This window comes from Lactuca serriola, chromosome 2, assembly GCF_051521515.1.
Source record: "Lactuca serriola cultivar US96UC23 chromosome 2, Lser_US96UC23_V15, whole genome shotgun sequence".
Taxonomy (NCBI): Eukaryota; Viridiplantae; Streptophyta; class Magnoliopsida; order Asterales; family Asteraceae; genus Lactuca; species Lactuca serriola.
This window is the reverse complement of record NC_136409.1, coordinates 202,474,291-202,488,436: the sequence shown is the minus strand read 5'-3', so window position 1 is coordinate 202,488,436 and position 14,146 is coordinate 202,474,291. Positions and strand designations below refer to the sequence as shown.

The 14,146-nt window shown below is 34.1% G+C and overlaps 1 protein-coding gene across 4 annotated transcripts; it reads left to right on the top strand.

Moving 5' to 3' along the window:
• The first annotated feature begins 2,661 nt into the window (after positions 1-2,661).
• On the top strand, positions 2,662-7,093 carry LOC145088174 (endoribonuclease). 4 transcript variants are annotated; one of them, XM_079026407.1, is made up of 12 exons: positions 2,662-3,101; positions 3,704-3,847; positions 3,970-4,041; positions 4,160-4,239; positions 4,317-4,542; positions 4,631-4,746; positions 4,832-4,904; positions 4,985-5,336; positions 5,420-5,751; positions 5,816-6,123; positions 6,211-6,529; positions 6,603-7,093. In XM_079026407.1, the coding sequence occupies exons 2-12, from the start codon at positions 3,770-3,772 to the stop codon at positions 6,816-6,818; spliced, it is 2,172 nt and encodes a 723-aa protein (XP_078882533.1). In that variant the 5' UTR covers positions 2,662-3,101; positions 3,704-3,769; the 3' UTR covers positions 6,819-7,093. The 4 variants fall into 4 exon arrangements, with proteins under 4 accessions (XP_078882533.1, XP_078882535.1, XP_078882536.1 ...); XM_079026409.1 differs by having other exon boundaries at positions 3,701-3,847; XM_079026410.1 differs by lacking the exon at positions 2,662-3,101 and adding an exon at positions 3,162-3,489 and having other exon boundaries at positions 3,701-3,847.
• The last annotated feature ends 7,053 nt before the right edge of the window (positions 7,094-14,146 follow it).

The following is a 14,146-nucleotide window of genomic DNA, read 5'->3' as shown; positions in this document are numbered from 1 at the left end:
AAGCAAGTGTCAAAGAAGAGTTGGTTACTCGCCAGTTAGTTTAATTGGCATGCAATACAAGTTATAGCCAAACTTTTGGCTAACTGACTTGCTAGGGTGGTAGACAATATTATGAGTATTTAGTAGTCGACTTTTGTTAAAGGTATGCAAATTTTAGACGATTTTCTTATGGTGAATGAGATTATCGACATATATAAGAAACATAAAAAAGAATGTTTTTGAAGATTATTTTTTATAGTCATATGACTTGTTGAGTTAGGACTATTTATTTCGGATCATGTATTTTTTGGGCATTGGGCATAACTGTATATGTTGGATTAGAGGGTGTTTATTTGTCGGCTAAGGCCTTAGTACTTCTTAACGGGAGTCCATAAAAAAAGTTTGATCCTTTATGTTTTATCTTTATATTCTTATCATGGAGAGTCTTCCGATGACTATAAATGACGAGCTCGAATGTGAGAATATCTAATCTTTCTATTTCCCATTTAGTTTATGCAGATGATGTTTTAGGTGCTGTTTGCTTTTTTGAAACAAAAATTCATAAAGTCTGCAGACCATCTCTGTAACCCTCTGCAGTAGAAGAGGTGGACCAAACGGCTGCAAATTGTAATAAGAAACGTGTTTATTTTTTTAACATCTGCATGCTGCTGCAAATATTAAAAAATTAAAATAAACTGACTTTATAATCCAAAAATAGTTTTTTAATACCGAAAATTTAATACGTATGACGTTTCGGCAAAAATTTATGATATTTCAGCAAAAAATAATGAAATTTTAACAAAAAATAAAGATATTTTAATATAAAATAATGATATTTCATCAACAAATTATTATTATTCAATATAACAAAAAAAAGGAAAAAAAATTCAACAAGAATAAACAAAAATAAAACGAAAAAAAATGTGAGATAAGATTTCAGCAATATATAATCAATATTTTAGCAAGAAAAAAAGAAAAAGAAGAGGTTGGAAGAGGCAAAACAAATGATACGCCAAGAAGAACACATACAAATGTTTTTTAATCCGAAAACTTCTGAAAAACAAACAGTTGCAAGATGAAAAATATTACGTGTGTGCTGCGCCGTGCAACAATAAGATGTCTGAAGATGTTTTTTTTTCAAAAAACAAACAACACCTCATTGATGTGAGAATGGATTACTGAAAATATAAACAATATTATGACACGATTGAATTGCTTTTACTTTGTGTTGGGCTTTATGATGAATTTATATAAATCAAACTTGTATAGATATGGGTTGAGTTCGATAAGATCTTCCATGTTTGGTGAGTTTGCTAGTTACTCCTAGGAATGTTGGTATTTACATATTTGAGTATTTTCATAGGCATGACAAGAATCTAAGATCGACAAGTGATTATTTACATTTTTTGAGGAAACTTCAAAACTACATTATAATTTTTTACGTGGACATTGTTTTTGAAGATTTTACCCAACAAAATATATATTTTTCTTTGTTCACATGTAAAACATGCATATTCCCATATCAAATATGTATTTTCTTTTTTCTTAAAAACTAATTGGTATGGTGAAAATGAGAATTCATGGTTATTTTCAAAAACTTTTTTAATTTTTTTTTCTTAAATCTTGGAAATCGGTAAATGAGATTATTTTGATTTATTATTTTTTTTAATATATCATTGACTATATTTGAAAAACTTATATAGCAAAGGTTTTATTTATTTACACATTAGTCTATTTTCAAAATACATCCTTGTTTTTTCATATTTTTTTAAACTTTTATAATTGTTTTTGGCACCACCATATAATGACTAGGCTAAAATATACTTTGACTAAAGTGTACTTAACAACATCCTAAAACAAACCATTAAATCATCAATAAACTAAAATATACTTCGACAAGTGATTATTTACATTTTTTGAGGAAACTTCAAAACTACATTATAATTTTTTACGTGGACATTGTTTTTGAAGATTTTACCCAACAAAATATATATTTTTCTTTGTTCACATGTAAAACATGCATATTCCCATATCAAATATGTATTTTCTTTTTTCTTAAAAACTAATTGGTATGGTGAAAATGAGAATTCATGGTTATTTTCAAAAACTTTTTTAATTTTTTTTTCTTAAATCTTGGAAATCGGTAAATGAGATTATTTTGATTTATTATTTTTTTTAATATATCATTGACTATATTTGAAAAACTTATATAGCAAAGGTTTTATTTATTTACACATTAGTCTATTTTCAAAATACATCCTTGTTTTTTCATATTTTTTTAAACTTTTATAATTGTTTTTGGCACCACCATATAATGACTAGGCTAAAATATACTTTGACTAAAGTGTACTTAACAACATCCTAAAACAAACCATTAAATCATCAATAAACTATTTTTGTAGCCTAATCAACTACCACGCTAAAGTAAAATCTTGTAAGCATATTATGACTATATATATGTATATTATTTTATGTTAATTTATGTTGCTAAAACAGAAATATGGTATATATGAATTATGACTATATGTATATTATTTTATGTTCAATTCAGTTTGACTAATTTGTGGTCCATGATTAATAATATTAATAATTACCTTTTATAGTTTTAAACTTCTAATAAAGAAATTGAAATAAGTTCTTAATAATGATCGAGGACCACTTTTATTATATTTTTGTCTCGTCAAATTGTTAATTTGATCGAATTAAAAGTTAAAACCTGAACCCTAACCGATTGTCACTCAAACTCGCCGGAAAGAATGGTGTACACGGCGGTCGCAGTCAAGTGAAAGAAAAAGGAGTATTTTTTTGTTGTCTGAATTTAACCAGTCAACAGCTATTGATCGTCTTTGTTTTCAGAAATTCCAAACCAAAAGCCGTCAATTCCTTCTTCCTTCCTCATTCCTCCGCCTGCTGCCCCCGGCTACTAGTTCACCACTCCCAATCACCTTAACAACTCCTTCTTCGGGAATTCAACTAACAGATATAAGTGGGCTTATAGTTGGTTGCTCTCCGTTTTGTAGAGTCTCAAAGTATTGTAGCCATAAATTGAAACCAATATTCGTTGGTTCCAGGGTGTCGCGCTTTCGATTCTCATTTATCCTCTCGTCGAATAAGTCAACAAGGTATAACCATTTTCATGCGTGATGCTTTTTGTCTTAGTCAACCTGTTCAAGTTTTGGTGCCTTTTCATATTGAAACTTGATATGGATTTTGCTTTTAAACTTTATAGAGCTAATGGTTGTTAAAAGAAATTCTACAGCTGTTTTAATTTATTTATCAAAAACCACAATCACCCATATGTGCAAGCATCGAATCTGCAAACAAAACTAGTTATCCTTTTTAAAAGCAAAAACCCTATATACTCATACTATCGCAGCCCCAGTTTCTTCCTACTTTGTCAATGGACTCTGGAAGTTCTCAACTTTAGCAACTGAATTAAGTATTACAACATCATTACGGCTCTATTTTCTACTGTTGATAGCTGAATCTTGAAAGTTAAAAGTTTGAAAGGTAAGTAGATTTGAAGCCCTATTAATCGTGAATTTTGTTTTGTGTACTTTGATTTGGTAAACTGTGTGAGTGTTTAGTATGAGGTGTCAAAAGATAGTAGAAGACTAGAAGTTGTATTTTACTGTATAGGATCTGTTTATGTTTGGAATATAATCATATCTGCACCAATGATACTTGTTATGTGATTTCTTACTTACATTCAACTTTGTAGCAGATAAACTTCTCTTAGTCAGAGTTGGAACCTTATACTTTTGATCAAAATCTATCTGTGAAAGCAAAGATGAAGGTTGTAGGGTTAGTCAGTGGTGGCAAAGACAGCTGCTTTGCAATGATGAAGTGTCTCCAATATGGCCATGAGGTAGGATTGCTTAATAACCACTTTATATCCACATGAAGGAAGCAGTTATTAGTGTCTATGTTGTTATGAGAACATACAACATGGAGTGAATTTTACTTAAACATGTGATGCTTCTACTGTAGGTTGTTGCATTGGCAAACTTATTGCCTGCTAACGATTCTGTAGATGAGCTTGATAGCTACATGTATCAAACTGTAAGCTTCTCTATTTCATAAAACACAAGAACAATTCATGATAATATGATTAGTTAGTATATGTGCTAAACTAATTGGTTGATGTTTATTTTACTTTTACATACTTGATATGTCTCAGGTTGGTCATCAGATTGTTGTAAGTTATGCGAATTGCATGGGAGTGCCTTTGTTTAGAAGAAGAATACAAGGATCCACCAGGCAAGCTATTTAATCACAACTCTTCTAAAAGATTAAACTTTTTTTTTAAAAAAAAAATCTTTGTATGTATATAATAGGCGTCATGACCTTAGCTACAACATGACTACTGGTGATGAAGTAGAAGACATGTTTATTTTGTTAAAAGAAGTCAAAAAGCAGATTCCTTCTGTTACAGCAGTCTCATCTGGTGCAATTGCTTCTGATTATCAAAGATTACGGGTAGAAAATGTTTGTTCAAGATTAGGGCTCATATCTCTTGCATATTTATGGAAGTTGGATCAATCATTGCTCCTACAGCAAATGGTACGTTGATTAAGTTATATTATTAAAATCTCTTCAAATGTTCTTCACCTCTACTAAACATTTCTTTTTCTTTTGTGGGCCCAACCAGATTGAAACTGGGATTGTTGCCATCACAGTAAAGGTTGCAGCTATTGGTTTAGATCCTTCAAAGCACTTGGGAAAAGAAATGTCATACCTATGGTCACACCTTCTTAAGTTAAATGAGTATGTCTTTTTTTTTTTTTTTTTTTCATACAAACAAGTTTCATTTTTTTTCCTTTTCTTTGTGAACTAAGTTTTTTCTTGGCAGGTTATATGGAAGTAACGTATGTGGTGAAGGGGGAGAATATGAAACATTGACACTTGATTGTCCCCTGTTTAAAGTAAGTCTTTTTCTCTTAAACTGCAAAATAGAACCTTAATTGTTCTCATGTTTCTGTTTTCACGTTTTGATTTATTCCAGTATGCTCGAATTGTTCTAGATGAATTCCAACTTGTACTTCATGATTCGAATTCCATAGCTCCTGTGGGAATCCTTCACCCCGTGTCATTCCATTGTGAAGATAAACCAAAATCTGATTCTGTGAGTGACACTAACAGTAACAGTAACGGTTTTTGTTTGGAGAATATGGGGTCTGTAATTGAAGTACAAAGTGAATCTCTAGAAACAGTGGAAAACAAATGTCATCCATCTCATTCTCATGTTCCCTTGGATTTATCTCAACTTGAAACACGTAAACTTCATACTTCAAGAACTAGAAAAGACAACACTTTCTCCATATCTTGTTGGCTGCAAGACTCAGAAACTTCAGTAGGTAAGTTATAATGAAAATTATGAAGTTTTATTTTATATGTTGAATGTATTTTATATTGTTCACGTCTGTTAATGTTATGACAGATCTTAAGGAGGATCTGAAGATGATTTTACTGAAGATTGAATCAGAGGTTAATGAAGCTGGTTTTTCATGGGAGAATGTGGTTTACATTCATCTGTATATCTCAGATATGAACATGTTTGGTATTGCAAATGAAACATATGTGAATTTTATAACTCAAGAAAAATGTCGATTTGGTGTCCCATCCCGTAGTACAATTGAGCTTCCTTTGTCAGAAGCTGGTCTAGGAAGGGCATATGTGGAAATTCTGGTAACAAATGATCAAAGTAAAAAAGTTCTTCATGTGCAAAGCATCTCTTCGTGGGCCCCTAGTTGTATCGGACCATATAGCCAGGTAATAACAATTTACAAATGTCTGATTATTTTAATCAAATGTCTAAAATACCCTTCTTGTGTAGGCGACATTGCATAAAGAGATACTCCACATGGCTGGTCAATTAGGGTTTGACCCTCCAACCATGACATTATGTGGTGGGGGCCCCATTGGTGAATTAGAACAAGCTCTTGTAAATAGTGAAGCTATTGCAAAATCATTCAACTGTTCAATAATGACATCAGCCATACTGTTTGTCATTTACTGTTCCAAGTCTACTTCAAAATTGGACAGAATCAGTCTCCAAGAAAAGCAGAATTCATTCCTTAATCAGACAAAGCGATTGCTCAATCCAGTTTTCTTGTATGTTCTTGTCCCTGATCTCCCAAAAAGGTACTCAAATTTACAAAAAAAACCCTTCTACTTTCATCGTTATACGGATTTCAGCCATTTAACTATGTTGTTGTGATGTTGTTGTAGAGCTTTTGTGGAAGTGAAGCCCATGCTCTTTGTTGAGGATAATAATAATACTGAAACTGAGGAAGTTGTTAATGATCTGAAATATGAAGAGAATCATTTTGATTCGTGTTTTAAACCAGAAAAATGGCATGATGAATGTGTTCAGACGTGTCTTGTACATGACAGAATATGTGCAGTTGTTTTATCCATTACAAGTGAAAATTTCAACAACTGTTTTAATGTTGACAATGCTGAGGAGAAAATGGGAAAAGTTGCAAAATTTTGCATATATCGTCTTGATAAAGTCCTCTCACAGAACTACTCTTGGGACGATGTAACGGTTAGTGTCTATGTATGTATGTATGTATGTATGTATGTGATTCTTATACAACATTGGTTACTTTGGTTTGCAGAATTTGAGAATTTACTTTCCAACAAGTTCCAACATTTCCCATGAAAAGTTATCACTCATGTTCAAAACTAGATTTGATGAATTTGCTGAAACAACAAAAAGATTGAAGATTTGTAATGAACCCATCTTCAATATTGTGCCTGTGATTGGGGCAGGGAGTTGTGCAACTTCCATGGATGATATAATCACATGTGAGCTACTTGCTAGAAAATCTTGATAGATATTAATTATGATATGCTATATCAATTTTCTTTTTGTTCTATATGAAGGGGAAAATTATAGCTATTGTGAGGGTTATTTATGTGAAAATTCACATTTTATAATTACTAGAAGTAATGTAATGTGTGGTATTTTAAGCTTGGAAAATGTTACCACGAACACCAAAAGATCCACGGATTATCTGGTTGTAGATTGATTAGTGAGTAGTTGAAATTGTGGCGTTTATCACATTTTTGTTTCTTGATAATTGAAAAAAATTCCTAATTATATGTATATCGTTGTTTGATGAGGCGTGTTTTATATCTGATTATAATAAGAGATATTGTTTCTTTTGGAAACTAAGAGGGTATTTGGCTTAGCTTTTTAGAAGCCAAAAGTCCTTTTAGGAAAAGATAGCAAGCAAAAGATGTTTGACAAATGCATTTTAGAAGTTACTTTTGGATTTGGATACAAGTAAAAATGAACTTTTTGGAAAAGTCAGGAAAACCTGACTTTTTGTGACTTTTCCAAAAAAGACTTTTGCCCCCTGAAAAGCTAAGCCAAACACCCCCTAAGAGTATAAGGTATGGGTAATGTTGCATCTCGTTGTTGCCGAGGTGGAGCATACTCAACGCCGTTAAGAAGCATCAACACTACCCCCTTCTTGTTGTATCTAGTTGTGTTGCTTCTTGTTGTGGCCATGACTAGATGCAACGTGATTTTCTATTGGTTGCCCAAATTCTCTCTTTCTATCTCTCTTCTCTTAACAAGGTGTTATAACATCATGAACACCACCCCCTCTTCTTGTCATAACACCACTTCAAGTTGCCCGTACCATATGCTCTAAGGTAAATATCTTCAACCGCGCCTACTTATTTGTCTGTGGCATATGGTTCATTTATACGCAATAGTCGATACAATACAATAATCTGTTATTTATAATAATTTGAATGACTTGTTACCTAAATTTGTTCGTTGTGTCAAATCATTTATCACATATGGATTGAGCTAGCGATTGAAAAAACCGAACCTTAATCGGTTGGAATCAATTATTAGTATTTGGTCCGGTTTTTTCGGTTCGTAGTATAATATTTGTGGCAAATTTATGTTTTATATTTTTTTTTTTGTAGAATTTGACAAATCTCAAGGAACATTTATAAAAAATAACACATACATTTAAGAAAATATAACACATTTACATAAATATTAATTTATAGAAATAGTACAATTTATGCATAGAATATCTTTCCCAAAAATAATCAATTAATCGTATTTCTCTGTCTAAAAGGCATTTGAGTTGAAAAAAGAATTCAAAAAAAAAAAAAGAGAGTAAATTACACGAATGGTCCCTATGGTTTGTGGTAATTTGTACGTTTGGTTCCTAACTTATTTTTTTAACTCGGAAGGTCCCTACAGTTTGTGTTTGTTGCATGCTTGGTCCCTGTCTTACCTAAAAAATACTATTTTGCCATTGATTTTTTAATTTATTTAAATAAAATAAGGTATGTAATGTGAGGTGGAAGTGGAGTTAGGAGTGTGTTTATTTAAATAAATTAAAAAATCAATGACAAAATAGTCTTTTTAGATAAGATAGGGACCAAACATGCAACAAAAACAAATTGTAGGAATCTTCTGAGTTAAAAAAATAAGTTAGAGACCAAACATGCAAATTATCATAAACCATAGGGACCATTCGTGTAATTTACTCAAAAAAAAAAGAAAAGAAATAGCAAATATTAATAGTTATCACTAATCAGGAAGGAAATAAGTAACTTTTAAAACAGTTAAAAAAATATGCACAAAGACAACTAAAACACGTCCTATTTTTGACAACCAAAATTTTCATTTTTAATTTAGATAAAACATTACATTTATATAACCCAAGTTAAGAAAACTAATTGTTCCAAGGTATGTTATTTAAAATCAGAGTAATTTAGTGAACGTGAAGTCTCCGTTGCTACTGATGAATGTGTACAATCACGCCTTCGTCTTCCCACAACCACCGATGGTTCCTGAAAACATAAACAACTGAGTTAGCACAGAACTTAATGAGTTCCCCCAAAATACCACACACCACAAAACATATACAAGCATGCATATTGGGTCCACAACCATCAGATTGGATTCCCCCGGATTTGTTGGCTTGTTGCCTCAACCACACCGCTCCTCTCGAACATCAGTGCCTACGACTTACAGCCAACCTGCACCTGGTATCTTGGCCTACAACATACAACAGGACCACGTCAACCTCACCCGCTACAATATGTCGACATATAAACAAACAATAGATCAAATAGGCACATAAGTACAAACATCTATCAATCTACATGTCAAATAGTTCACTAACACCTACTAGGCCCCTCACAATGCACTGGTCTATCACTGGCAAATCTCCAAGAACACATAACCATATGTAACCAGAGGTGAGATAGACACTTAAACAAATGACCATACTCTAGAACTACAACCACACAAGGAACAGACAAGAACCCTTTATTTATTGATTAATTTAGTGGGTGGGTGGGCATATCTTTTGTGATGCAATTGTGATGTAAAGACAAAGTAGTAGTCTTTTTATTATGTTTTTTTTCTTAAACTGTATACCGTACCAATTATAATTGGTATAAAAAATATTATACCACTACCTTACCAAGTATAGTTGGTACATATTTGTTTGGCTACCAATAAGTTCGGATGGTACAGGTTGGTAATGATATATACCAACATGTATGATGTTTTTTTTTTAAATGAGAACTTTTTTTTTAGCATTATGAAACGTGAATGAAGGTTTTGTGAATAAAATTTTTGTAATTGTTACGATTGAAAGTTTGATCCAAAAGGATTTTATTAACTTCTAACATGAGTGTGGAGGAAAAATGGGACATGCAAACATGAATTTAAAATTTAAAATATACTAATACAGTAAGTGCTAATATCAAAGCTCTTAAAATCTTAAACACATCTGCCGCTCTAACCCTCTGACGTACTGGCGCGACATGCCTGTTATAATCATAAATGATTATATAACGTCACACGTTCCTTTCTCCTCCGCCTACATCCCCACCACCACAACCGCCACCGCCACCACCACTACCACCACCTCTGACACCAACTGACCCAACCACTGTCACTTCTGTCACTTATACCACTGTCGCCTCTATCACCACCACCTCTTCTGCCACCAACTGTCATAATCAATTACTCAGTCTGGGAACATACAGATATGTATAATCATTTATGATTAGATATATATGTATAAACATGCATAAACATATATGATTATACCTCTTTCTCATATAATCATCTATGATCAGGCATACTCTGCTGCTGCCGGTACGCTAGAGCGTTAGAGCGGTCAATGAGAAATATGTGACTGAGGTTGAATCTCAAGATCTCTATTTTTTTAAATATCAAGTTAATTGTATTACTGTGATATTCAAAATTTTGTACCACTACCATACCATGATTAGTCAATTGGTATGCTACTACCAACCAAACATGTTGGCTACCAAACATATTGGTTACAAATATTATTGATTTGATTAGTAACATATTGGCTGGCTTTTTGTGATACATTTTTGCCGGCCTAGTTTTATCAACCTCACTCGGTTTTCAAATTTTGGGTTTTAGCCTTCATGCTCAAAGTCATCCCACATCGCTAAGGGGTGGCCGTGGAACATCACGCCCCTTCATGCTTATATAATGATATTTCATGCCTTCATTGTTTTATAGTTTTCGATAAGTATAGTCGCCATTAAAATCACTGTAGAGCTTCTTTAAGCTCTTAAATATTGTAAAGACTCTAAAGATAGAGTGGAACCAACAAGCCTTATAGGTTGTGGCGCCAGGGCTGGTCCATGAATATTTTGGGCCTGGGGCGAGAAGAAAAAAAGGGCCCCCGAAAGCCACAAATGTAACAAATATTTGAAAAAAAACATACCATTTTACTAAAACTATATATATATATATATATATATATATATATATATATATATATATATATATATATAGCCACAACAATTACAAAAAACAACTCATTTTAAGAAAATTATTTCTTCTAGCCTTGGTAAATGCAAAATCATCTACAACACTATTACGATCAATTCAATCTAACATGTATAAAATTGTGCCTTTGTGGATGCCTATTATCACCGGAAGTTGCAAAATAATATCAATAACAAATCATAAATTTGTAAAATAAAATAACTTTAAAATCTGTTAACTAACAATTCTAATTAACATAATACATTATCAAGTCTAGAAATCTGCTAGTTTGAAGTTGAAACAAAAATCAGAAAAAACAAATTAGAAGCTTTAAATACAAACAGATAACAAGAAACGAAAACAAAAAACATAAACTAAAAAAAAAATAAGAATCAAATATTAAAATCAGAAGCTTTAATACAAAACCTTAATTGGTATCTGTTATTCACTTCAGATTTCAGAGTTAAGCACGAAAAGGAAGATAAAAACATCATTTTAACACATAAGGTAGGCGAAATCAGAGTTCAGCACGAGAGAATCAGACTCTAACTCAGTATAAGCAATAGAAAATCGATGAATTGATCAAGAGAGAAATCAGAAACAAAAATCCGACGTTAAGTGTAACACCCTAAATTTGGTATGACATGAAACCCTCAATAATTTATATTTTTGCATAATTGGTCCCTTGAGTATGTTGGGCGTACCTATGAGTACGTTTAGCGTACTCTGCATGAAGGATCGCGGAGGAGCCTTACATACGCTGGGCGTACGTAAGGGTACACCGGGCATACGCAACAGAGGGCTAAAACCCTAAATCTCGGAGTTATCCCCTATTTAAACATCTTTTAGCCTCTTAGAACAAACCCTATCAGCTTCTTGAGTCTCTTTTCGTCTACCTTCAGCTGTGATATTGTGTGTGAGAGTTTTGAGCTTAAGGAGAGGGTTCTTGGTGGCCATTTTAGAGTTCTTTCCAGAAGAGGAAGTGATCAAGCAAGCTTGATTCAGTTTTGTGCTTCAAGGATCTGCATCTTGGTCATCTTGCAAAGCTCTTGGAGGTAAAAAGCTTGCACCTTTCCATTTAAATCTCTAGATCTAGCTCGGGTTTTCTAGCTTTGTCTCTTTGGTTGATTTTGGACATCCATTTGTTAGTTAAGCAACTCCAGAAGGTGGGAATGACATATATGAGGTCCCTTGGTCCTTTAATATCATAAAAATGGAGTCTTGATGGGAGTTTTGGCCTCATGCATAGGTTAAAGACCTTGGAAAGGTCTTAATGGAGGTGTTGGGTCTATATGAGGAATGCAAAGGCATAATGTAACGTCCCAAAAATACAGGCCAAAAATTTTATTTTTAAATTAAGTGGTTAACAAAACTTTAGTAGTAAAACATCATCCGAACATATCAATTCATAAAACATATCTCGTGTTTGAAAACCAAAGCATGAAAACAATCATAATGTCAGAGTACAATCCCAGAACATCTCATAATGCGGAAAAACCAATGTGTGTGCGTATGATGTGCCGCTACCGTGCCAGCTCTTTCCCCTTCACTGAAGAGGTACCTGAAAACAAAACTGTAAACTGTAAGCACAAAGCTTAGTGAGTTCCCCCATCGTACCACATACCATACAATCATATCACATACATACTGTCAGTCATTTCTGGGGTGCTCGATCTACCCGGTACGACCATTCTGGGGTGCCGACCTACCCGTGTCAAGCCATTCTAGGGCGCTGACCTACCCATGTCGAGCTATTCCGGGGTGCTGAATACCCTTCGGTCCTAACAACCGAACCTTGGGGACTATTTCACCCCTACCAATACTATCACACATATCATAACATAATCTATCGTCATACATATTTGGGGTGTCCGACCTACCCTTCGGTCCTAACGACCGAATCTCGGGGACCTTTCCCCCTTCTACTACCTTTATCTCATATAACATATCATGCTATCAGCTAAACATATCATAATATACTGTTAGGCATATTTGGGGTGCCTAACCTACCCTTTCGGTCCTAACAACCGAACTCTATCACGATCACATATCCTATCACGCTAGCATATAACATATCAGGTAGTAGCAACACAAATGAATATCACAAAGACAAACATCTAACATACGATCCCTACTGGTGGGCCGACATTGTGGCCGTAGACCCACCGCTACTAGAAGGTAACTCACCTCGAAAAGTAGTTGCTGAAGTCTGCTTGCTAGACATCTGACTGCTGCACCGGTAATCCTCCAGCTATAAATCCATAAACATAGATTAGTCATTCATAAATACATAACTAGAAATCGTACCAGGAATCCGGTGTTACACATAAAGTTGCCAACTTTATGCCTTAGGACATCTTAATAGACTTAGATCTGGCTTTTGGACGTAAAGGAACCGAGTATTAAGCACTGAATGGAGAAAGTGCTTAATCTGGTAGTACGTTGGGCGTAACCCAGTGTACGCTAAGCGTAGTCCCAAGACCCCAGTATGCTACGTGTACCAGGATGGTACCCAAGCGTACTTATCTCAGTTGGGCTGAATCTGTTTTGGGTCTCACTTGGTTATTGGATTTGATTACCTTATGTGAATTATGGGCCACTTCATCTGTTATGGGCCATGGATATATTGGTTGGGCCTTATTGGGACAATAGGCCCATTAATGATTTTGGACTTTGATTTTGGGCCCATTAGCAAGGGAAGGATAATTGGGCCTCATGGAAGGTTTTAGAGTTTGGGTTTTCCTTTGATTAATCTAAGGTCCTAACATTGATTAATATTATTTGTCCAAAACGGGAGGTTACAGACTGTTAGGAAAGCAGCTTTTGTATTCAGCAAACAAAGGTGAGTCTTCTCACCATACCCATAGGTCTAAGGCACCAAGGCCGACCCATTATGTGATTATGATATAGGTGTTAGTCATTCTGTGATTTGATATGATATGTGATTGTGTGTTTTGCATGAAGACCCCGAGGGGAGCCCGTGACATTAGATGTAAGACCATGTGGGGTAGCCCATTGCAGTCCTAGGTAAAGACCATGTGGGGAAGCCCATGACATTGGATGTAAGACCATGTAGGGTAGCACATGGCAGTCCTAGGAAAAGACCATGTGGGGCAGCCCATGACACTCTTACATGTTTTATGTATGCATGGCTTATGTGATATGTGTGTAGCTTTAATAGCTAACATGATATATGTATGTGGGTTGTGTGTGGTGTGCTCTGGTGTAATTGATTTTGAAACACGTAAACATATACTTTGGTGTAACTTTTTCAATTATATTTATGATGGTTGTATTTACTTTGAGCACTATTATACATGTTGTTGTGATACTGTACATGAAGTCCTCCACCCCTGGACGTTT